Source organism: Ailuropoda melanoleuca, chromosome 4 (genome assembly GCF_002007445.2).
Source record: "Ailuropoda melanoleuca isolate Jingjing chromosome 4, ASM200744v2, whole genome shotgun sequence".
Taxonomy (NCBI): Eukaryota; Metazoa; Chordata; class Mammalia; order Carnivora; family Ursidae; genus Ailuropoda; species Ailuropoda melanoleuca.
This window is the reverse complement of record NC_048221.1, coordinates 22618447-22644331: the sequence shown is the minus strand read 5'-3', so window position 1 is coordinate 22644331 and position 25885 is coordinate 22618447. Positions and strand designations below refer to the sequence as shown.

Genomic DNA, 25885 nt, shown 5'->3' with positions numbered 1-25885 from the left:
CCAGGCAAAAAGTTTTCTTATCTCACCCGTGCCCCAAGGCGACAAGGGAAAAGTGGGAGCAGGGATGGCAAAGAGGAATGGCAGTATGACGGTGTCATAGGAAGTCCCAGGGCACGGAGGGGTGATCCTCAACCAGACATCACTACCTCCTCCTCGGGAGACCCGTCCTGCATCAAAGAAGAGAAGCCAGAAGTGCATTTCCAGAACCTCTCCCACGCACGGTTCCAGATGAGAGTTTGCCAATGAGAGACCCTGAGCAGGATGCAGGAGGCAGCAACGAGACAGCACCCATGATGCCCTGGAGGCAGACGTGGGCAGACATATGAGTGAGCTCTGAGAACCACCTGCATTGATCAGCACTTCATGACCCACGCTCCCCGCCCTTCCTGGGATTCAAGCCTTTAGCTGTTGGAATACCTAGAGTAGCTTGTGTTCCCAGGACCACATCCTGGCTGACAGAGTCAGGACGTCCTATTTCCAGTGCAGAGACGCCCTGCTCACACTGCTGGGTGTCTGTGCCTCCATACCGTCAGTAGGGCCCTTCCCCAGGGTACTTGGGTGGGGGGCATCCAGCACTCAGGATGCTTTGGGTCCATGCTACTCTCCCACAGACTCAATAGTCTCCTGCAGGTCTTTGGGGGAAACGCCCCAGTGACTCCTGCCAAGTTCTATCCTGCACTGGTATCCCAGCCTGACTCTGGGAATCCTTTCTTTTCTCCCTGGCCAGTGAGTCCTAGCTAGAGACTTTTGGGCCCACTGTTTTCTGCATCTCTTAGGTTTGCCTTAGCACTGCTTGGAAGCTGACTCCACCCATTCTCTGTTCCTTAGTCTATTGGGATAGTTGAGAGGCAGCAGAGAGTAACGGTAGGCTCAGGATTAGAATTCAGTGCCTCAGCTCTCTGGGCTCGGTCGTGACAGCGGTGATGTAACGTTAGATCTCGCACAGCACCTGCACACAGTGAGAGCACAGTAATTGCTAGTTTGGGGATTATAACATTTCCCGAGAATAGAAGACCCTTTTCCTTATGCGGCTCCAGGAAGGATTAATAATGACCCTTCTGCCAGCCAGAGTCAACAATTCACTGTCCCCTCCTGAGCAAGAGGCTCTCAGACCCACGAAGTCCCCTTGGAGACGGCTCACTATCTCACCTCTCTTTCACCAACTGCTCCTGGAACAAAACAGTGAAATCCCCCTCAAACTGATGCTGCTTAGAGCCGACAACAGCAGAGAGCTCCTGATTCCCTGCCTAAGTCTCTCTGGGTAACTCTCATCATCTTAAATGCACTATGGTCACAGGCAGATTAATTTCTCACAATGCTTAACTATTTTTATCAACAGAGTATTACAATTACAGCTGAAGATCGTGCACACTAGAGCTCTGGGCCTTAACAGTAATCTCAGCTGGGGACTCCATGGTCCCAGGGATTGTTTTTACAAACTGTGTCTGCTTCCAACGTTGCATTTCTTAGCTTTATCTCTTTGCTTCATGTGTTTAAGAAACAACTGGACTCTTTTCGGTGAGTGGAGAAGAGGCAAAGCAAAGTGCTTTTCCAGTGATGGGCAGAATACTTCCTCCCCCCAGGTTTGGAGCGGGTTCCTATGAAGGTTCGTGGCCTCCGTTATTATTTGGGATTCTGGAACAAGGCACCTGTGCAGGTGAACCTGCTTTGCCTCTTTGTTAAATCAGACTTTTAATTTTCCATATCCACTACGAGGCTTATTTGTAAGAGGCTTCATCTTCCCTGCTGCTAATAGTTGCTCCCATTGCCTCCATCCTACACTTTCTTCCCCTCCTCTTCCTCTTTTCATTCAATAAATCCTAATCGAGCTTCCCCTGTGCTGGGGGATGCAGGGAAGGGTAGGACTTGTACCAGGGCTTAAAGTGTCCAAAGCTGTACAGATAATACACAACCAGGGGCCATTGTGAGTGGTTTGAAAGACATTTACAGGATGACAAAGGAGGGGAAAAGGGGGCACCCAACTGAGTCCTGGGGGTCATAGGAGAGCTGACTATCAGTCTGCAGCCTGTAGGCAAAGGGAAATGAAGGGGAGGAGCGTGTGAGGCTAAGATCCTGAGGTGGAGGTTTGAAGACGTGAGAAGATTTCAGTACATGTTCATCAATGAGTATCGCTTTTACGTGTTTGGAATTTCCCCCTTCTACCCACGGCAACTTAGAATCAAGGAAACGCGATGGTGAGGCAGGGTACAGATGGGAGCGGGAAAGGACCTCTGTGAGGAGGATGCACTGGGACAGGGGTCAGGCCCCTCCTTCATCCCAGTAAGGAGGACCGCCTGCCAAGGGCGCCCCAGCTCTGCTGCATTGCCCACTGACGGCTAGGCAGTAACTTCTGGCCGTGCTGCAAACCCCACCTGGTTCCCATCTGATCCCCCACATTCTTGTAACGCACCAGAACACCTATAATCTTCAGAAAAGGGAAGAGTGGCTCTAGACATCTAATGGAGTAATGATAAGGAAGCATTTCACACCTACACTTGCAGGGGAGGGAGTGGACAAACTGGATACACTTGATTGAGACCACTGGGCTGGGTTACAAATTAGTGACACCAGAGATTGGAAATGATAAATACCTTGCCCCGGGTTGTGGGGCTGATAAACAGGAGAGCACGGAGTGGACTCTGGTCTCTATCACCATGCACCCATAAGTCACTGTCCATGTTCTGTAGATGTTCACAGGCTCCTGGGAGGAAGAGAGGTATACTCCTGAACTGTGTACAGAGAGAGGGGTCCAAAACAGAGGTGGCATTCGAGCATGGGTAACGGGCCCCACTTGGCCACTTTCAAGGCTAAGACTGTGGAATAATGATTAGAGAACCAGATACCCTAGCAATTTTTTTAAGAGAGAAAGAGCTAGCAGGGAGGAGGGGAGGGGCAGAGGAAGAGAGAGAGTGAGAGAGAATCCTTAAGCAGACTCCCCACTGAGTGTGGAGCCTGACTGGGGGCTCAATCTCAGGACCCTGAGATCATGACCTGTGCCAAAGTCAAGAGTCAGACGCTTAACCTCGGTCAGGTTAACCTGGGTGGCTCAGTCCCCTAGCAATGTTACTCCCCGCCATGGATAGGCTGGAGGACACAGAACGAGCAGGTACCAACAGACGTATTCTGTTGCACATGTCACAAGCATTGTCTTTAGTTCCCGAAAAATGTGAATGTCCAGATGAGGTGGGGGTGAGGAGCTGAGCTGGAAAAATGAAAATGTGCATGCTCTCTGATGAGATTCTCCCCCTGTCCTGCTCCCAGCTGCTGACCAGCAGAACTGCCTCCACACAAGCTTTAAAGTTACGAACATTTCCACAGAACCTGTCCACTCCCAAACTGGCTGGGTTCCCACTGATTCACCCAACAGTAAAGCCCATTTGTGGGGAAATTTGCAAACAGCATTTTAAGATTTATATTTTAAGAGCCTCACTTTAAAATAAGAACTAAGGCACACATAAGTGTGAGGTCACTTTGACATGAAAAAGAAAGACAAAATACAAGCAGAAAAAAATAAATGACTTAGAATTAGCAGCAGGGACAGCAAGAAAAAAAAAATACAGTAACTTTGAACTACAGTCAACATATTTGGAGAGATCAAAGACCAAAGCCCACACTATATCCTTGGAATAAGAATAGGCTGCTGTAAAAAAGGACTGTCGGAAATTTAAGATAAAAGCATCAAAATAAACACATACATTTAAGAATACAGATAATCTGGAAGAAGAAAATCTTCTGGAAAATAAAACAAAAACACTTGGGAAAACAACATGGGAAAATTTCCTAGAGCTGAAGGTTATGCATTTCTAATTCAGGAGTTTGTAAAATGCCCAGCACAATAAATGAGGAGGATTCACGGCATCAGGGAATCTTAGGACACTAGAGACAGAACATATATTCTAAAAATTTATGGGACAAAGGCTGGGCAAACCTGATCATAACAAAGGGTCTGGAATTAGGCATCAGACCTTTTAGCAAGTGAACACTGGAAGGCAGAAGAAAAGGGAGCAATGCCTTCAAATTATGAGGCAAAACGATCTCCAGCCTGGAATTCCATATCCAGCCCAACGATTGTTATGTGTGGGAGCAGAATTAAGGCATTTCCAGAGCTACAAAGACTGAAAACATTTTACCACCCTTTTCTTAGAAAATGAGCTGAGATTGTGAACAAAATGAGGAGTGAAGTCAGGGAAAAGGAAGGCACACGTCTGGGAGAAAACAAGAGGACAATGAATAGAGGAACGTGGAGAGGAGACCATAGGACCCCAGCAGCCTGGGGAGCATCTGTCGAGATTGGAACAGGATGGCCTCGGGTGCTGGAAGTGAGGTGTCTGCAAATACTGGGGAACAGCTAGGAAGCAGTCATAACAGGCGTCTGAGATCGTTGGTGAAATATGTGGGTGGGGGGAGGGGGACACGGATAGAAGGAAAACGAAACAAATAAAAGGATGCAGGGATTTTTCAGTCCAGGGAAAAGAAACCATAAAAAAGGAAACACACAGTAGCACACTACTTAACACAGTAGGGAATATACTCCGATAGTCCTAATGACATAATCACTGTCTAATTAATAAAAAGCTATGAGATAGGTATGTAGCTGTGGAACATGGACGAGGCAAGCTGGCTGGTACAAGAAGTCCAAAGTACTGCGTATTAAAGGAAGTAAGCAAGTGATTGATGTCTGAAATTCAATAAAACCCAGCAATCTCAACTTGCCAACGAGAAATACAGATGCTAAGAGAGGCGGAAGCTCTTTTCCCTTAGGAAGTGGGACTAGGGGTTGAGAGTAGGGGGTGGTGCTGGGTCAGGGGTTTCCCTTTTCTCTCTGCAAATTTTTTTAAAGTACTATTTCATTTTAAAATTTGTGTTCATAGATTACTTTGCTATAAAACCAAGTTAATTAGAAAGTGAAGTATTAAGGAGAGTAAATAATCAGAAGGCTTAAGCTCCTGGTGCGACTCAGGCCTGAACCCATGTCTCTCATGTGTATTCCTCTCTGTGCCCAAATAAGGAGTGTGTACCTGGAAAGCCCAGCCATTCTGGGAGGTGGATGGAAGAACACAGGGAGAAGTCCACTCCTGCTCCTGGGATCGAGGTCTGAATCTTTGAGCTTTGTCTGAGTCTCTGTAGCACAGCTCGGTCCAGAAAGTGAGTCTCAGACACGCTGTGACCTTAGGACCCATGTCCTACACCCCCAGGGACCACGCCGGCAGGAGATGTGAGGACTCACCTGTGCAGGGGTGCATTCACAGAAGTCTTTCTGCAGATGCTCTGAGAGGCCATTTCTAAGGTGCAAGGAATTGCCAGACTCTTACTAACTAATAATCACACGGTAAACCCAATCGGATCTTCGTACGTGACTGAGGATATATATTTGCGAGTAGGAAACGGATTCCACGAACAGCACCTGTGATCTTCTCTGGGTGGAAGGGTTTCCAAATAAATCAAGTAAGATTGCTGAAAGACAGCTGTCTCTGCCATTCCACCGTGCTGAAGTTTATCCTATGGTAAGCAGTTTCCATTTTTGCGAAAGCCCAGGCAGGTGCAAGGGTGGGCTGCAGAGCTGTGCGGTGGGGAAACCAGTGCGCACCCTTGAAGCCTCTGCCCTGGGTCCTAGGGACATTCGACCCAGCTTGGCGCTGTGCCCTTTCCTCTAGAGGTCAAGGGCATCCATTTGAAACCGCATACTTAGAATTCTACCAAGATCCTATTAGCAGGGAGAAATTATTACCTTAATAAAACTTAATCTTGTAACGTCCCACAAACCGTTAAATGTTATGGGTTACCTTCTCTTGTCACAAAAGACAATGAAAACAATATGGGGTGTTGTGTGGGGAGCAGTGATACATATTGAGAAATCCAAATGTCATCAAGACTTTATTTACTGCTCACCCACATAATCCTGGCATTATAAAACGATGAACAATGAATGAAGGGGGAGAAAACAGACGGACAAAACCCAAGTCTTAAAGCTCCATCTCTGTGCCAATAAGTAGTTTGAAAACAGTGTCCGTCAGGATCCATATGTTTTCTGCATGTGTAAGAATACTCTTACACAGGGGGCTTACTTCATAACTGAGATTCTTTTTCATTTAATTCAGTCATATTAGATTATGGGGCTGATTATGATCATATCCACAAATCAGTATTTTAACAGAGTTCCCATGGAAACACTATATGCCCCTGTTTTTTAACTTTTTGGACAAGGCTTTGCCTGTTTAACAACTTGAACAAGTTTGACGAGGGCAACATGTTTTGTTTAAGTTTCATTAACTGGGGCCAATATTTCCTAATTGCATTACCAGGAGAAACATTCATGGCATTACTCGTACCATGGAGAACCTCCCCTCATCCAGCGTTCGGTTTGCTTTAATCACCGGAGAACAGGAAACATACCAGGATTGCCCTGTCTTATCAAGTTTTAAATGTGTTAACTGGTTTTAAATCTATGAAATAACCTCCCTTATTAAATGACAAAGTCTTGTTAAGAGGATCGTCATTTATGGTTATATCCATTTACTTCTCAAAATGCAAACATATAGGTACCTTTGGCTCCCTGCTAGAGAGGTGAACTCATTCTGTATAAACGCAGACCCTTTCCTGCATACGGATTTCGGAAATATTCTACACTCCCTAAATCCTCCCTCCCAACCTGCCCCCACAATGGTGGGAAAAAAAAATAATCAAGCTCGGAAGAAATGCAAAAGTGATGTCCAGGAAATAAGAACTTTTCATAAACAACTTGTTTTCTTTCTTATTATTTTTTTATTATCTTTTTAAGCATTAACACCCACATGACCAAGACATTTACTTGCAACAGTCCACAATTTGGAAATGGCCCGTATGAAAGTTTTTGAAAATCCTGCACTATATAAAGACACGGGGGGAAGGGGGCTTTGTGGACTGAAGTCAGAGTTCACCACGACAGCATATAAAACATATGGCCCGAAGCTCCGTGAGATGTGTGAGTCTGAAATGCTGGTGAAGCTTAATAAAATATCAGCAAGGAATAGTTTAATTTTACAGCATTAGGCACTAAGGCAGTAATTTGAGTGGGGCGAGCTGTATTTCAATACATCAAAGTATACTATACTACAGGGGAAGCTGAATATATTTTTAAAAGACATACATTCCCAACTCAGAATTACTTGACTCAAAAACTCTGCTTTCTGAAGGAGGATAAGTAGAAAACAGTTACGCTCTCCCAAGAGCTACCTGTCTTACTTTTTCAGCTCCGGCTCTACCACCACAGCTAGCTGATCTGTCTCCAGGCTGATGATTTTTATTCAGGGCATGCGGTTTCAGACAGAATGGAAACCAGCACGGCCAGTGTGTGGCTCTCTCCTGAGCACAGGAGTCCAGCTGACCTGAGGGATGGCTGTCAGCCTGGCTCCATCCCCTCTGTCTTCTGCCCTCTTTCTGGGCTGCTTATCCCAGTCCTAGCATCCTCTCCTGGGCACTGTGACCTAGAACTCCTCGGTGAGAGGGGGCTGCCATTCCAATTGCCGCTTTGTTCCAGGGCATATAGCTCTGTCTTGAGTCTGGCTGTTCTAAAGCAAGCATGGCCAAGGGGCTTTGTTCGCGTGGCTGTCCACACACTCGCCCGGGTGCAGCGGGGGAGCGGGTCCATGAAGGGCCATGCTTCTCCTGCTACCGGTCTACAGATCAAAGGGAACTCTTCCCTTCCTGCCCAGCGATGAAGACAGGGTGGGCTTGCGGGGGCAGCTTCTGAACAGGGGAGCAGCCATGACAAATATGTCCGAGATCTGACTGATAGCAGCGTGCTGGGATGGAGCAGATTAGCGCTCGCTCCACACACAGAGTGCCCTGCTTTCTTCACCTCCAGCCCCAGAATGCTTTTCCCACCCCGCAGCCACAGCAGAGAGGCAGCAGGCTCTCCCTTTCTCTTGGTGGCCCTCAGCTTTGAGAAGCAGCCGGCAGTGGGGACCTCCAGGGGAGGACATCTTCCTGGGCGGGGTGGATGCATTCTTTCCACCCAGACTGTTTTGTGTGGGCTGTCTCTTTTAGGGTCCTTCCTTGGCTTCCCTCCCCCATGAAGGGAGGGGTCTGGGAAGAGTAAATNAGAAAAAAAAAAAAAAAAAAAAGACAGCACTTGCAAGGCTTTGAAATCAGGCAGCCAGGGGTTCAAGTCTGAGCTCTGCTACGTATAAACTGATCTCTGGCAAGTGACTGGCCCTTCCCAACACTCAGGTTTTTCCACCGTCAGATGTAGAAGGTAACAGTCCCTTTCCTGGACTGGTGGAGGAGCCCTGAGTCTGAGGCTTGCCCAGTGTTTTGTGGGTTTGGAAGGTTTCTTTTCAGCCCCGGGAATTTAGGGACTTCCGGTGTCAAGTCAGAGCACTCAGACTTCTAGACAGAGACAGAACTAAACAAAGAATCAGCTGCTAATTCACAGCGCCCATCACTGCAAATGTGATAGAAGCAGGAGAACAGAATGGGGAACTAGAATCAGTCCGCGGGCCAACATTTGTTACCCTTGCAGATGGACTTCCTCCGGACCAGGCATCATTGTCTTAAGCCAGTGGACATGCTCTACTGGAGTGTTTCATGAGACAACCCGAATGAGGTTCCCTGCCGGCCTGCCGCTCCCAGCAAACCCTCGGCAATCACGGGGACGTCCACCCGGGGGTCACCTGTGTGTCCAAATTGGGGAACAGGAAATGTCTGTGATATTCCCTGCCACCCCCACCCCTGGCCACATTTTCTGAAATCTTATTTCTAGTTCAAACCATCATTTTCCTGTGCAAATATGCAGGCCACAGCTTAACCCCTTCCCACTATGTCCTAAAATTATGTTTCTCTTTGTAGAAGGGCATTTTTAAAAAAAAATTAAGAACTTTTTTTTATCACTGTAGGAAAATTACCAAGTTCCCGAGGATAAGGAGGAAACACCAAGTTTACATCAAGACTTAGAAGTCTGGGTGGGAGCAGGGTAGGGGAGATGGAGGGGGTGGCAGTGGGTGGTATGTGGGCTCAGTCAGTAATTTCCCAGGACATGATTCAAATGCTCCCCCCCTGCAAAATGGCCCTTGGCTTTGTATGCCGGACTTAGTCAGATTTGCAAATGACAAGGATCTGCTTCAGGAACAGCAACTCGGATTGTGTTAGCCTGATGCCACCCATTGTCTGCTGTTGTCTGCCTTGGATACTGGGCTGAAAAGGATTCCGAGGCCATGAAGCCAGGGTGGGCCCCATGGGGCTGCTGGTGGGGCCACTTGGGCCTACAAAGCAGGTAACTATAATACTTATTTACCACCCCTGGTCTGCTGGGTATTACGTCCACCTAACATACACTCGAACGCTCAGGAGGGAAAGTTCTGTTACACCAACGTAGCCTGTGAGTGTCAGCAGGGCTGGCTTGTCCTCAGCCTCACTGGACTCAGGCACCTGGGGCAGGGGGATGACAGTTCCATTCTGCTGCCTCTCAGGCACGTGTGGAATGGATTTGCCACAACCCCACGCTGTAAGTAAGAGCTCAGGGTTTGATGAACGTGTCCTGAGATTTCGTAATGCTTGCAAACGCAGTCCGTCCACCTCCTCCAGGAAGCATTCTGAGGACGGCAAGAAGCATCTCTTTAGTTATGGTGAGGTGATGACGCTGGCAAAGGACCCCGCCTGCGAGGTGACAGCACGTCCCAAAGCACATTACACTGCAGAGCTCTAATCCCGACCCCAACCCCAGGCAGCAGCATTCTTGCAGAGGGCTGTGTGTCCGAGACACCGCTTCGTAATATTAATAAAACACTCACAGAGGAAGATGGGGGTGGGGGGCTCCACAACTGGCTCCTTCACCTCTCCCCCAGCACCTGCTTGCCGGAGTCCCTCCCCTCCCTCTCTGCTGTACCACACTGGCTTCTGGGGGCTCCTCAGGTGCTGTGCCATCTCTCTGGTCTCTCAGCCTTTACCTGGATTGTCTTTACCTGGAATGGCCCTTGTCCCTTCCCTTCTCTGTGGTAAACTCTTGTCCATCCTTCACACTGTTATAACAACCAGAGGCTGGCTGTTGCCCCAAGATCCCCTGTCGGATTCCCTGACATATGCTAGGACGGCACTATGCACCTCCTCTTCCTAGCAGTTTGCATGGCTGAGGTTTTACAGAGGTTTGTGTGGCTGTATCATGCATGTTTGCCTCCTCGCGAGACCCTAGGGGCCATTTGGACTACGGGTCCCCTTATTTTTCTGTGTCTTATTTCCATGCCCACAACATCCCCAAATGGAGAGCTTAACAGGTAAGGAGCACTCAATAGATGACTCCTTAAGAAAGACTCCACGACGAAATCTACAGCAGACTTTCAGAGAGGAGATGAGTTGGGGGTCAAGAATGAGAGTCCCTCCAATACACCCTTTTTATGTAAGAGTGTTTTCACCTTTAGGAGACATGTAAAGCATGAAATAAGAATAGAAATTCCAGTCTCTAGGAAGTAAACCTTGCCCATTCTCAGGACTGCCTCAGTAGATGAACCATCTTAGCTCTCAGTCACACCCAGCAGGGGCACATCGCTGCATTGCCAAATGCCTTCATGGTAGGAGCAAGTCGAGGCCACGGATGGAAACTTACAAACATCAGCTGTAGCAGCGGGGAGCCGTCTGCTGAGTTTATTTTCTTCTTGGCCCTCATCAGAATCACAAACGAAATGCTGACAACACATGAAGGAGCCTGCTTGTTGAACACAAATGTTTCCACTCCTATCAAGCTTGAAACTCTGAGTCGTGCTTCCTGATGAAAGCGGACTGGCTCTGGGGAGCTGACGACATGCTTTCTCTAATTACGCAAGGATGGGAAATGGGGCCTCCTACCAGGGACACGCTGGCTAGAGGAAAGAGCAAGGGACAAATCTTGAAGAAGCAACAGCACAAGCCCATAGGAGGCGGCCCGATGGGCTTCTTGGATGAAGGGAAAGGATAAGAACATTACTCTTGTGCCAGAATGGGCAGCTGCCCATTATAAATGTGGATGGAAGCGTCCATGTCATCACAGGTCCTTATCTTGCAGACAAATGTCCCATGTGAAGGTGCAGTCACATGACACCAATGGCCAACTTTTTTTGTCTTTGGAACTATTTTGATAACAATCACACAGGTTGAACACGAATTCACTTAGATTGAACTGATTCTAGCCAGATAACACCTACATGCACCGGCTTTATAGCCCAAAAAGTGGGTGAACTCTGTCACACAAGCAAAATGATCCCTTGCTTTAACTTGCTCATTTTGTTCCAAACAGATTAGTGTTAAGTACATGCAGCCTAGGTGCCTCGCTGATACATGCCGTACAGACAGAATGATGGAGAAGATGCTAGCTCATGTATACTGCTACACGCAAAGACAGGTTTTTGTTTTGTTTTGTTTTCTGCTCAGACTCGTACATAAAAATATTATTTAACTCTCCCTGCAAACCCGCCAGCTGGGTTCTTTGTACAGATGATGAAATTGAAGATCAGAGAGGTTAAACAATGTCTTTAAGTTCTCGGAGCCAGTAAATGTTGGAGGCAGCCTTTGAACCTAGATGGGTTCAGCCCATAGTCCATGCTTTTAACAAGGACACTGTTCCTAGAATGAAATGGTGGGACAGATGAAGGCTGGAATAACGAGAAGGGGTCCTCAACCATCCCGGGCCTGTAACTGGTGGGTTACAGTGTAAGTCCTGCCTGAGACAATTGTGTTTTCTAGGACAGTTCCAAGCTACATGAACCAAACAGTCCACATAGAGCGAATCTTCAGGAGGAAAAGGCAAAACGCAGATTCATTAGTGCATTGCAAGGTACACACACTAAACTAACTTGAAATAGGAAAACACATTGTCATCTATTTCAGAAACCGGGCCATCATATTATCATAGAAGTACAAAAGCAAATATAAATTCACCAAGAAGAGTTGCACAGAACACTCATTTTATGTGTAACGTGAGTAAACAATCAACCAGGAACATAAATTTGATTCCAATTTCTATTCCTGGGGCAGAGACAAAAGTAGCCAATCAAAAGATCTAAGTAAAACAGTGTGTCAGTGTGAGGCCTTGGCCAAGCTTCCGAAGCTGCCATGTTTCTCGATCTTTGTGTTTCTTGGTTAGCTTTATATGAACCAGCATCTGTCTATGTTTATTCCACCAGCCACATGAGCTCACTAATTACCTTTAATCACACTTATCCCCAATGCGTCTTTATCTTCACATGCATCCTACATGCAGGCAAACCAAGTGCTGGGAGGCCGAGGCTGGGAAGACATTGGAATGTGAAGTCTGTACTTCCTCTAACCTTGACAATGCAGAATGGATGGATCAAAAAAACCCCACCAAAAACAAGCAAACAAACAAAAACCAAAAACCAATCTAGGTCTGCCTCTGCTACTAGCCAAAGGACTTCTGAGACTTGGTTCCTGGAGAGCTGGACAGTGTTAGTGTCCAACAAAGTCATGTGCAGTCTTCTCATGGGTAGCAGATTCAAGGTGATGAGATGATCCACATTGACCCTGGTATAATAAATAAAGATTGCTAAATAGCACCGCACAGACAGGTATGTTCTTTGAAGGCTAAGAGCCAGTGTTCTGTCTTTTCTAGTTCCCACAGCACCTAGCTCAGACTTGGGCTCCATGGACAAGCAGGCACTAAGAAGCAGTCTCATACACTTAGGCCATTGGCTTCCTTCATTTTAGAGAGGTTGAAGGCACACATTCCATATCCACTACTCTACTAATTTTATCAGATATCTTGAGGCCAGGTCAAAGGAGTTTAAACTCTATGGATAGTCATATAAACGAAATGACCCTAGCTAGCCCTAGGTAGGAATTTTTATTTTATCAAGAAGGCAAGACAGAATGAGGAGCTGTACATATCCTTCCCACCTTCTCACTAGAGAAATCCTTTTATTTATTTATTTATTTATTTATTTATTTATTTATTTATTATTTTTTTTAAAAGATTTTATTCATTTATTTGACAGAGAGAGAGACAGCCAGCAAGGGAGGGAACACAGGCAGGGGGAGTGGGACAGGAAGAAGCAGGTTTCCACCGGAGGAGCCTGATGTGGGGCTCANTATTTGACAGAGAGAGAGACAGCCAGCAAGGGAGGGAACACAGGCAGGGGGAGTGGGAGAGGAAGAAGCAGGTTTCCACCGGAGGAGCCTGATGTGGGGCTCGATCCCAGGACCCTGGGCTCATGCCCTGAGCCAAAGGCAGAAGCTAAATGACTGAGCCACCCAGGCGCCCCTCACTAGAGAAATTCTATGACAGCCTTGATTTTCCACTGAGTGGCTCAAAAGGAAACTGTGTTCCTATCTTCTGAGTTAGGAAGAGCTTCCAGATAATTGAATTTGTAACTTACTGTCAGAATGGACTGTATAAAAAAATAACTTAAGACATGAGATACATAGAACTATAACTTCCCTGAGTATTATCCTTAATGTGGGGACTCACAATCCACATATTTGCAATAAATATGCTGGACACCTTAGGCAAGTTACTTAACTTTTCTATGCTTCAGGTCTGTCATTCATGCATTCCTTCAACATTCAACATTTATTCAATGACTATTCTACATGATATTACAGAAACTATGAGATGAACTAAAAGAAACCATCTTAAGCTTATAGGCTAGTGAGTTGTTGTCAGCTTTAAGCAAGATAATGCAAATAAAGTGTAGAGGCAGAGATTGCTAATGCTCTAGGATACCTCTTCTTCCAAGGCACACAGTTAGACTACGTTTCCCATCCTCCCTTGCTGTTAGATATGGTCATGTGATTTCATTCTGGCCAATGGAATGTAAGCCCAGTGATAAGTACCATTTCCAGGCAGGGACCATGCCTGACCCTCATCTTTTTTTCCGCCATCAGCTGAGGGAGAGGGTTCTATGAACTAGAGGAAGGCACACTGACAAGATGGAAGGAGGCTTGTCAACCTCAACTAGACTGTGATAAAAGCAATGAATCTGGATGGTTACTCATTAGAGTAGTGACATTACATTAAGGATTTGTATTTAACCAGTACAAATCCTCAGCAACATCTGGCCCATTCTAAGCACTAAATACATAATACTATAACCATTGGAAAATATATTCCTAGCTCACTCGCTATATGTTTTATAAGACCAAAGAGAAAAAGAAAAAGAAAAGAAACAAGGAAGGAAGGAAATAAGATTGAGGTCTTTTAAATAGCTCTGTATAAATTTTATACTTGGGTGCCATTTGGTCATCTACAACCCTAGGGATATATTTCCAAATGCCAAATTTCCTCCACAACCAAATGAAATTTCTGCATGGATTTACGATGCCAAGGTCTTTCTCTGAGCTATACTGGGCAGCAGCTGTCACTTGGCCCCAGCTGCCTTCGCTGCATCAGATCACTGCAGCACCTGCTTTGGATGGGGGCCTGCTGGTAGGGATGGGGGAGTAATTTGCCATGATTTTACCAAAGCAGATATTAAAACTGGGAGAAATATTTCATGAATTATGAAGTCTGTTCACACGTGGTGATCACTTGGCAGAGAAAGACATGTATCACTTTGGGGGCTAATCCTCATGGAGTGAGATAAGGGGAACTCTAGGATGCGATACTGGCACATAAAACTCACCTAGTCACTAACCATCAGCCACCTCAAATATTCTGGTAAATGAAATGCACCTCTACTTTCTACTTAACAAAAGTCAGCTCTTCTCCTCCTTTGTATTTTTAAAATTACAGATATAACATGTTTTGCTGTAGCAAGTTGAATATGCAGAGGTATAAACAGAAGAAGTTAATTTTCCTTTCCTTTTAAATTATCTCCGTCTTCTGGGCAGTCAGTATTATTTGAGGTCTGTCCTTCCCCACTTATTTCATCTTCAGACAAACCAAGGCACATTTTTAGGGTTAACCCCTCCAGCTCTGCACCTCTGACTCCCCCTCCCTTAGGCAACATAAATAAGATTACACAATGTATATTCTTATTCAAGTTGCTTTATCTAACCTGACAATTTATTATGAATACCCTCCCAGGTGAGTATATTTAGCTCTAACATTTTTTTTTAATAGTTGTATATTACCTCGGAGAAAGAGCTAATACACATTTGTTGGATTTCAAAACATCCTCAATTTTAAATGTTAATAATTGTTGATTATTTTTTTGAGGAAGGTGAAAGGTTAAAAAGACCAATTAGGAAACGTTCTGACCTGGGCTCTTGACTAAGTGTCGGTACCAGGAACCCTCACGGTGGAGCCTCCTCCCGTCTACAGCCCCTTGGCCTGACCTGACATTTGGCATCTCTGTTACCCTTCTGCATGCACAGTTGTCTTGCCACTTCTCAGATCTGGCTCACCAAGGGAAGGAGAGAGACAAGGTGCTGCAGGCATTAGCAAACTCCCTTTGTTCTCTGGGCTGAGGTCAGATGGAATAAATCAATCAGACTCCGCGTCCAAATCCTTCAGTGTCCGGGAGGCATCTTCTCCAACCGTGCACTGACCATCTTTTAATCGCCTGTTAGAGTCAGCAAGAGCAAAACAGAACCAAAAAGCCCCTTTGGGCAGTAAGGCATGTCTCCCAGGAACCCATCAGCTGCGTGGGTTCTCTGCGTGTTCCCAGGTTATGCATATTTTAGGTGCGAGTAGCCAGTCCGGACTCTTTGGGGCTAATAGGAGATGCCACGTTTTGATTATTTGCTCTGCCAGACCTGTGCTGTGCACTTAACATATATCACTCGCTCTTTCTTGTGCCATATGAGGTAGCTACTCTCTGCATTCCACAGAGGAGGAAGCTGAGGCTCGAAGAGAGCCTGTGGTTTGCCCAAGGTCACCCAACTTCAGAGTATAAACAGCATGAAAGTGGGCTTCCTCGGTAGCCACACAGCCTGGCTTTGGCTGCAAGTTTCTCTGTAGCCGTCCTGGCCTCCTATGCTCAGCCGTGCTGTCAATGCATTCATCTTTCCCAGGCCTCTGGAGCCCATGAGACTTGGACCCTAGATGGACCCTCCAAGACACAGCTGAACAGCTCCGTTGTAACCCAAAGAGACAGTCAGGCTCTTTGCCCAATACCCACTAAGTCTGTAAGTATAGACTCTTTCAAGTCCCCTCAAGCATTCTAATGAGAATGACAAGGTTTTAGACACAAGAACACCCTAAACATCATCCTTTCCAGCTGCGCAGTTTGTAGTCGAGCAGACAGGCTGGTGGGTGTGTCTAGCTGAGTGTGCGACCGGTGGTGGCGGAGAAGGAGAATGATAGCGGTGACTAGGGAATGGGATGGAGCAAGCCTTGCAAACTATGGCCTGTGGGCTGACGCCGTCCTCCACCTGTTTTGTAGATAAAGTTTTATTGGAACACGGACACGTCCATTTGTTTACGGATTGACTATGGCTGGCTCTGTGCTACAACATCAGGGTTGAGTAGTGACAGAGACTGTGTGGCCTTCAATGTCTAAAATGTTTACTATGTGGCCCTTTACACAAAAATGTTTGCCAACCCCAGGGAAAGACACAGACACCTGGGTTGATGTAAGTTACTGGCAACTTTCTAGTTCTTAGAGCGAGGGTTAGGTTCATAGGTGTTCGCTATATTACGATGCGTTGATGACCGAAAGCTACATATGGGCTATTGCTCGTCATATCACCAAGGAATGACTATTATCAAATTCTGTGCACCCGCAAATAGAGAGGAAGGAGGAGAGGGAGGAAGGAAGGAGCCCTTTAGCACTTATGAAGATTTAAATGGCTCTCTGTCACCTGCACCTGACTTTTCTCCACAGTATCCCCAGTACTCATAGAATGTTGGAGAAGAGGATAAAAGGTAGCGGGCTGGGTAACGCAGATTTTTCAGGAAGGGGGCAGGATGGGTATACTGGGTTCCACGAGGCTGGCAGGGACACGGCCAAAGGAGACCCGCGATTCCAAAGAGCAGGCTCTGAAGGGCAGTCACCATCCGATTCTTCAACTTCATTCCCAAGGGCCCTCTGGTACCACCAGGGTGGCATGAGGGGCCAGGTGTCCCAGGCTTTTGCTAGGAACTTCCTCCTACCTGTCGAGTCAAGGCTGCCCTTCGAATGCTAGCAGCATAGGAGTCCTGTGACCATTCTCATGGGGAACGGTGAACATTTATTAAGGCACTCTGGCCTGTGGCATGTATCGCTTGCTTTAATTTAATTTTGGGAACAATACCGTGAGGCAAAAAATACCACTATCCCCATGTTAGAGATGAAGCTATGAGGATCCCAGGGGGCGAGTCTCTCACCCAGAGACATCCAGCTGGTGAATGGTGAAGCTGAGTTCAAATCCAGGCCCCTCTGACTCCAGATTCCACACTCCCCTGCTGTATTACGCTACCCGGGGCCAGAGACGTGCCTTCACGCTGCCCCAATAAAAGCATGGCTTTTACCTTCCTTGTGGTGGCCCTGGGCACGGGAGCACGGTGACACTTCGAGGAGCCCCTTGAGGCACTGACACCCCACCTCCACAGATGACGGGGGATTTGCACATTCAAAGAAATGCTCCAGTCCTTGGTGGGAAAGTTCCCAACAGCTTCCATTAGGGAACAGTCACAGTTCATTGATGCCTGATGCTTATGGGGCAGCTTTATTGTTTTATATGTGAAAAATGAGGAAAGGGCCGGACCTCAGCATCAGGGAAACAATGAAGGATGGAGAAGTATTTCTAAAGTCACACGAACCGAAAGGTCAATTCGGGGGGGGGGGCGGAGAAGGGGGGGAAGCAAAGAAGCAGCTGAGAAGTATTTGTGGCACCAGGGAGGAGAGCCTCTGATGTCCACTAAAGGAAACCATGACTATGAATTTCAGGCCATCAAGACCCTGTCAACACAGCTAATCCCTACGGATGTTGGCTGAATACGCCTTCGATGACCAAACAAGTGCACTGTGCAAACGTGTCAGCCTCCAGCGGGCCAATTTGTCCTCACATTACACACTCTGCTGGCTCTGTCGCTAGACCCCCAGATCGAGGACCCACGGCAAGCATCCCCCAGCCCGGCGAGGGTTGACACAGCACGGTTAATACGTCAACAGAATTCAGAAACCACCACCGGATTAAGAACGCATTTCATTTTGGTGCCCTGGACTTCAAGCAGATTAAATAATCAAAAAGGCTGAGCCATCGGGGTCATGTTTGAATGCTACAGCTGTTCACTGAGGTTTGACAAACATTCTTTCTGGGGCTCGTCGTCTGAATGGGAAAGGCAAGGATGATCTTGGGGAGGCCGACACTTTAAGAAAGAAGAGGGGGCACAATTGAAAGATCCTCTTACGGAAAACAATCCCAGCCAGATGGAGACAGGGGCGGGATTGCTTAAATATGTGGTCCCTGAAAGCAACAACCGTGTTCTGCATGGAAGGAAAGCACAAGCGGGGATCCTGAAAAAGTGAATGACAAGCTGGTCTCTGAGCTTGCCATGCCCTCAGTGTGTGGATCTGCAGATTAATAAAGGTGGGCTACGGGTTCCATGAGGAAGCCTGTGGAGACTCAGCCATGAAAGGTGAGCCATGATTAATCCCCTATCGCCTTAGAAAAAGTTCTCCATCCGGGAGAGGAATGGGGTCCCCTCAACAAGGTATCTTTGGGAAACTTAACTTTGAGGTTGTCTTTCTCTAAAGACCAAACATATGAAAAATGTCTCTAGTGAGGGAATTTATGTTTGTGCCACATTGGGTCAGAAGAAGGGCATGGGGGCAAATGTACCCAGCCATGAGGGGATATGCCCTTGGCATGCCATGGGCCATTTCATAGAAAATACAGCACTTCAAGTTGGAGTTCATGTATCATCCCCTTGGGCAGGCAGGGGGAGTGGGACTCAAGGAAGAATGAGCAAACTGGCCACACGCTCAGAAAGACAAGCCTGCCATTAATAGATTAGTGGATTCTGTGGAAAGCTTGTTCCCTGGTTTAAGATTTGATTTCATGCAACTAACTGATGCCTGAGACCCACAGCCGAAGTGGGGGTATTGACTCTTCTCTGCCAGGAAGGTGCATTGCCTTTGAAAGGAGTCATTTCGATTTTTTGCAAAATTATAGAAAGGAAAACAAGGATTTTGCTCTTTTATATTTTGGAACAAGGAAGGGAACTGTGATGTTCCGCATCCCTTGAGGTAAACTAAACAGAGCAGAATCTTCAGAAGATATCTCCAGATATCTTCCCTGTTGCCTTCAGTGCTGTTCCCACCAGTAGAGAATTCGAGGGTCCAGTGCACTGGACAGCCACATTGTCTATTCCCTAGTCAAGGCCCAAACTGAACAAACAACCTCTTCTGAGAGCTTTCTTTATGAGTAGATAACCATCTTAAGTTTTAAATATTATTGCATGGCCTTGTGAGTTCTTCTATCAATTTCACAAAATGTTCTTCATACATAGTTACCATATTTTGAAATTCAAGTCCCAGGAAAAAAGTAGGAAGTAATATAGCTACTCTGGATAATGATCTAGCAGCATCTAAAAAAATGTCAACTCAGCATCCTCTCTGAACCCTGCAAGGAGGTTCCTGTTAATTCTGGAGACCCTCTTCATAATTTCTGCATGGCCAGGCTGCCCTGCACAAGGATCTCTCTACAGCATTGTTTATAGTGAAGGAAAACTGCAGCAACTCAAATGTCCATCAGCAATGGAGTGGCTAAATATTAAATTGGCATGGTGTCACCATGGAATGGTCTATAGTATTTACAAGGAATGAATGAACTCTCTCCATATCTACGTGGGTAGATCAGTTTTGAGTGAACAGAGTAAATGGCAAAATGAGACATGCCAAGGACTGTATTTATGTAGAGTTTTAAAGACACTATATAAAACATTATGTACTGTGTGTGTATGTGTGTAAAAGTTTGACAGGTGGTAAAGCACAGCAGGTAAGGATCCTGACAGACTCTGGAAAAAGACTGGGTTCAAATCATGATTTTACTACTCACTATCTATATGACCGTGGACAAGTGGTTTAGCTTCTTTGTGCCTCAGTTCCCTCACCTTTATAATGCAGACGTAATAGAACCAGATTTACAAGGGTATGAGGATTAAATTAATATATATATAATATTTTATATTATAACATTATATATTTATATATCATAATAAATATATTAATATATAATAAACATTATTATATAATTATATATTTAAATATATTATAATATATAATATAGTAATGTTATATTAATTATAAATAATATATAATTATCTGTAATATTAATTAGTTATATATACTGTAATATAATATTATAATGTCCTTATAATGGTGCCTGGCTCAAAACCCGTGCTACATGACTATTTGCTGTTGTTGTTATTATTAAGTTTTGGTTTTTTAAAGGCCTAGGAGGATATGTCCGTAATGGTAGGGGTGAGGGGGCTTCATGTTGGAAAACATGACTTGGGGGCTAACCAAAGGGACTGCAACTGTATCAGTAATGCTTTGTTTCTTTAAGTTAAAAAAAAATGAAAAATATGACAAGCTATGAATGATTGACAGAACTGTGCTATAGGAATATGGGTGTTGACTACATGCTTTCCTGCATTGTTAAAATCTCTTGAATAAAAAGTGAGATGGTCACCATTCACAGAATTATTACACCCGCAAAGAAGCACATCTATATGTAGGAATACTTTAAACCGGTGCGATCCAAGATGGTAACCATTAGCACCATGTGGCTATTTAAATTTAAATTAGCTAAAATCAAATGCAAATAAGAATTTAGTTCCTTGGTTGCAGTAGTCACGTTTCAAGAGCCCAGTAGCCACATGTAGCTAACGACTACCAGACTGGCCAGCAGGTGCGATCATCTCCGTCCCCACAGCAAGTTCTATTGGACAACACTGATCTGGAGCCTACTTTTTAGAAATGTGATGATCGGGTTGGCCTATCATTTTTCTAAACTCCAGGCCTCAGATAACTCTGCGGCACTTAAAACAGGCATGGACCGCCCCTCCCCCAAGATATTTTTCACCTTCCTACGTGATATCCTTAAGTCTCCCCCCTTCCATTTACGGAGCCACTGGGAAAGTATCTCTTCCCAGGCTTCTGACAATAGCACAGAATGTGCAGCAGTCAACCCCACTGGGGACGTACCCAGGCCGCCCGACTTTCCGAAGGATGGGGAATGGCAGACCCTCTCCTACAGGCTGTAGATGGTGTTCCCTGGCCCTGAGGCAGGCACATTACTTGCGATTTCGAAGGGGAACACATGCTGACACCACTTACTAATTGGTTTCGCATCTCAGTTTCTTTTTGTTCTTGTAGGTGAACTGCTTCTGCTGTCCGGCGTGCTCGTCCTGCTCCGGCTGGCGGGCGGCTGCCCAGAGAAGTGCCGCTGTCACTCATCTTCGCATTCCGTAGACTGCAGCCGGCAGGGCCTGGCCCAAGTCCCTTTGGGTTTGCCTCCGCAGACTCTAACGCTGCACTTGCAAGATAACCAGCTACACCAGCTTCCCGCGTTTGCGTTCAGTTCAGTGCCACAGCTCAGGACCCTGAACTTGCGCAACAATTCCCTTTCGCATCTGGCCCCCGGGGTTTTCCACGGACTTCGGCGCTTGGAGGTCTTGAACCTAACCCAGAACTCCCTGCATTCCCTGGAAAGCAGACTTTTCCACTCCCTCCCACGGCTGAGGGAGCTTGATTTGTCCTCAAACAACATAAGCCACCTTCCTGCCTCCCCGGGGAGGCCTTGGGAGAACCTGACCGTATTTGCAGTTCAACAAAACCAGCTTCGGCAGCTTGATCGAGCGCTCTTGGAGTCCATGCCCAGTGTGAGGCTTTTATTTCTCAAGGACAACCTCTGGCAGTGCAATTGCCACTTGCTCAGTCTTAAACTCTGGCTGGAGAAATTTATCTATAAAGGTCAGTCTGTTTGGAAGTCCCCATCTGTGTGTTACGAGCCTAGGATGAACCTCATCTCTTGTCTGCATTAGAAGGAACATTGAGGAGTGTGCAAGGGGCCCGTGTAAGCTTTTCCACACTGATGTCATTTTAGGGTATGGCAGGCAAGAGAGGCGACGAGTCATTACAGGGTGTTTAAATTCATGACTTAAATTTATCCACCAATACGATTTGTGGAGATAACTTTCTACTTTTTGATTAACAGCCTTATTGATCTGAAAGCTGCAGGCCCTTAAGGAGGAGGGAAATTCATCCCCTGAATAATTGCTTGACTCCGAAGTGGCACAAAATTCTAATTTTCAAGTGTGATCCAGTAGGGTCTCTCTCCTTGGGACTTCTCCCCCTGTGTATGCTTCTACCAATTTGATAGCTATTAAGCTTCCCTGAGATTGTCCCTTCTGCTGTAGCAAGTACCACTGTTACTGAAATTGGATGCAGCAGGGACCCCTCTCTAAAGTTGCTTACTATTTCTTTAACCAGTTGATAAAAATCAAAGCAAAAGAATCCAGAATATTAAAGATAAGCGTTCTGGAAATCACCCAGGGGTCACCAAACTACAGCCCAAGAGCCAAATCCAGCCCATCTCCTGTTTTTGTAAATATTGATTGGAACACATCTATGCTGATTTATCATGTGCTGTCCTTGGCTGTTTTGCACCACAAGGGCAAAGCTGAATAGTCGTGTATAGCAAAGCTTAAATTATTAACTACTTGGCTCTTTATAGAAAAGTTTTCCAATCCCTTCTAACTCCGTGCTGGCCTATGATCAATGGGAAATGGCAGCCCAGAGATGGTCAGTGACTCCCCAGGATGACAGAATAGAAGCACAGAGGAGAACGGGATGAATGAATGTTGGATCTTAGCCCCACTTTCTTTCCTCTACATCACAGTTCTTCTTTCCTCTTAATTTTCAAGCATGATTCGTTCATTCCTGTGCTTGAATGCCACTTATGAGCCGGGAGCTTTTCTAGACAATTAGAAAAGGTGAACAAGACAATCTCTACCATCATGGAGGTTACACTCTGGTAGCAGAAACAGACGTTAAATAAGAGAGCCAATCGATATGCAAGTTCAGACAACACTTGGTGCTAAGGATGCAAGGAGGCGGCATGAGGGGAGACAGCGACAGGACGGGAGCTCCACTCCAGACAGGAAGGACAGGGAGGTGACATGGGTGAGCAGCCCCTGAACAAGGAGGAGAAATGAGCCATGAGATAATTGGGGGAAAGGAGAGAAATGGCAAAGGGCCTGACAGGGGACTAAGCTTGGCTTGACTGAAAGGCAGAAAGAGGCACGCAGAATGGTGAGACCAGAAGAAGGGATAGAGTGAACAGACGGAGCCAAGCAACACAGGGACTCAGGGGCCAGGTCATGTAGGAGCGTGCAGAGCAGGCTGAGTCATTTGGATTTTATTTTAGATGAAATGGAAATCTCATGAAGAATTTTAGTCAAGGGAACAGGATCTAATTACATTTCAAAAGGTGACTCTGGTGACTTGAGGGAGAGCAGACCATAGGCTGCAGAAGCAGCAGCAAGGGGATGAGGGAAGAAAGTGATTTCAGTCACCCAGGGAAGAGAAGATGGTAGCCCAGGCCAGGGTCATGAGAAATGATCAACTTTGGGGATGTATCTGGAATACTGAACTAATAGAAATTGCTAATGGATTGGAATGGGAAATGAAGGAAAAAAGAAAAGAGTCTATAATGGGAAATTCTGTTTGGTCCTGCAGGATTAACCACATACATAGGGACGCCAAGGGTTGATAAGGGGCAGACTGGGAGGTGGGGTCTTGGTCCTGCATTCTTTGGCAAGTGGGCAAGTACATGGGGGAAGGAGGTGGTATATCGAGAGTTGAATCTGGGGCAAGTCAAGTTCGTGGTGCCCATTACATATCCGAGGGGTGCTGCTGAGTTGGTGGCTGTGTGTTTGGACCTCTCACTCAGAAGATCTTAGAGCTACAGATATGACCTAGGGAGTCAGTAGAACCTGGATGGTTGTAGCAGTTACACAGAAGGAAGAGGGAGAGAGCACAACGTGAGTTCAGATATACAATACTGAGTTAAGAATCCCTATCAACGATATATAACAAATAGCCTATCCCTAGCCAACTAGTCCTCAAGTTGACCTACAACAGGGGGCATAGACTGTGGCAAAAATCATTCTTGTAGGACATTGCAAATAAAACTTGTCACACCTAGAGGTGAAGGGTCTTAGCTATTGTGTTCTGACTAAATGCTAAACATAAGCCAAACCATCGCAGAAACAGCTTTCATTGAAGAACATCTTGACAAAAGATAGTTTCCAGGTCCAGGACACTAGAAGCAACACCGGATAGGAGATCGGAGATAGGAGATAGTTCCCCTACTCTGCCACAAACTCACTGGTGACCTTTGGACAAATTAGAGTCCCCACCCCCACCCTCTGCCGGGTCTCAGTAGCACCAGGTGGAACCTGGCAGGGAAGCCCGAGAAAGGCCCATTCTGGTTCTCAGACTCCCTGAGGAATAATATATACTGAGGAAGGCAAAAATTGGTCAAGACCTTATTTTTTTTAAAGGATACATAAATAAATACAAATAGTAAGGTATTAGTCAGGACAGACTGGTTGATATGACACCCCTGTCCGTGATGGGCACAATAAAAGTCGGTTGCTCACTCGTGTTAGACTCGAGGGAACTGGGGGTTAGGGCTGGGTCCCACACAGTCATTCAGGGACATAAGCTCCTTCCAGCTTCTAATGCTGCCACTTTACCACGTGGCCTCTAAGATCACCACCAAGTGGGAATAGATCACATGGAGGATTAAGCAGGGGGTTTTGTGGCCTGAAAGTGGCATTCATTGGTTCCATGGGCCACAGCTCAGTCCTCAACCTGACCACAAAGACTGGGGAAATTTTGCCTTCCTGCGGGCCCAAGAGCCAACAAATGTGCTTTGATGAATACCTACTAAATGTCTCCTTTACAAAAGCATGCACAGAGATTTTGTCATTAGTATTGCGCTCTCTCCATTCGAGAGTAAACAAATCATCTTCATGTCACAAGCTAACTGTATGGAACCTTAGTAGCTAGGCGCTGTGCTAAATACTTGACCTACTTCACCCGCTGAACCGAAGAGCGATCTTGTGAGATGACTTTTAATTATTACCCCCACGTCCCACTTTCCAGATGAGCAAGCAAAGGCAAAGAATGGTCAAGTAACTTGCTTAGGGTTACACAGCTAAGTAACAGACTCAAGATTTGAATCCAGTTTCTTCCAAGACACTGGTAAAGACCTACCAGGGGCCAGATGAGGGATAATGAGGGCTCGGCAAGGTGGGACTGCTTCCATGGATACAGAAGGGAGGGGGACCCACAAGCTGTCATCAGCAGATTTGCCTCCTGGGCTCATGGCTGAGGAGATGGTGGTGGAAGGCTGGGAGGTGAATCCTGAGGACACAGCTGCACAAGGTGGCCATGGAGCTCTTGGTGACCACAGCCCCTGACTTCCAGCTGTGCCCCTGGCTCTAGCCTGTGTATTTCCTCGGTGCGGTGGGTCCCAAGGCCATGCCTCCCCCCCAATACTGATCAGCAGGAAGCTTGAAACTGGAGAAGATAGTGCTTAAGCCTGGAGTGACTGGGTGAACCACCTCAGTCTAGGAATGAGTCAGCCTCCAGAATTGCTGGGCCCACAGCAGGCAGCCCTTCTTCCCCTGGGGGGTGTCTCAGTGTTCTCTGGCCAGGTTCAATATCACCACTTCTTCTCAAAGCCCCACACTTCATTTTGGTTTCTCTGGCCTTCTGCCTTATAACACATTCCTGGGCGGAAGCACGAGATGGTCTCTGAGTCAGGGATCCTTCATCTCAGCATAGCCCAAGGATACCTAGGGCCCATCAGGAGAGGCCACCCTGCCTCTCTAGCCTCCTGCATGTCAGCTCAGGAAAGGAGGAAATTCCTCTGTTGCCTTTTTGCTTTAGGGTTGGGGCTCTTGCCTCCAGGAAATCACTGAAGAAGCCGGAAGGGGCCCAAGTGACTCTAGCAGTCGGCAATTCAGTTTCAAGCAGTGGCC

General features: G+C 46.3%; 2 protein-coding genes across 2 annotated transcripts in view; one reads left to right on the top strand and one right to left on the bottom strand.

Annotated features, from left to right (window-relative positions):
• The window catches only part of CACNA2D3 (calcium voltage-gated channel auxiliary subunit alpha2delta 3), a 488288-nt gene that overhangs the window by 104126 nt on the left and 358277 nt on the right, over positions 1-25885 (bottom strand). The gene's annotated exons all lie outside the window — the stretch shown is intronic.
• The window catches only part of LRTM1 (leucine rich repeats and transmembrane domains 1), a 7177-nt gene continuing 1592 nt past the window's right edge, over positions 20301-25885 (top strand). The window contains exons 1-2 of the mRNA XM_034659989.1: positions 20301-20309; positions 21188-21803. Coding sequence (XP_034515880.1) covers positions 20301-20309; positions 21188-21803 — 625 coding nt within the window. The remainder of the gene's footprint in view (positions 20310-21187; positions 21804-25885) is intronic.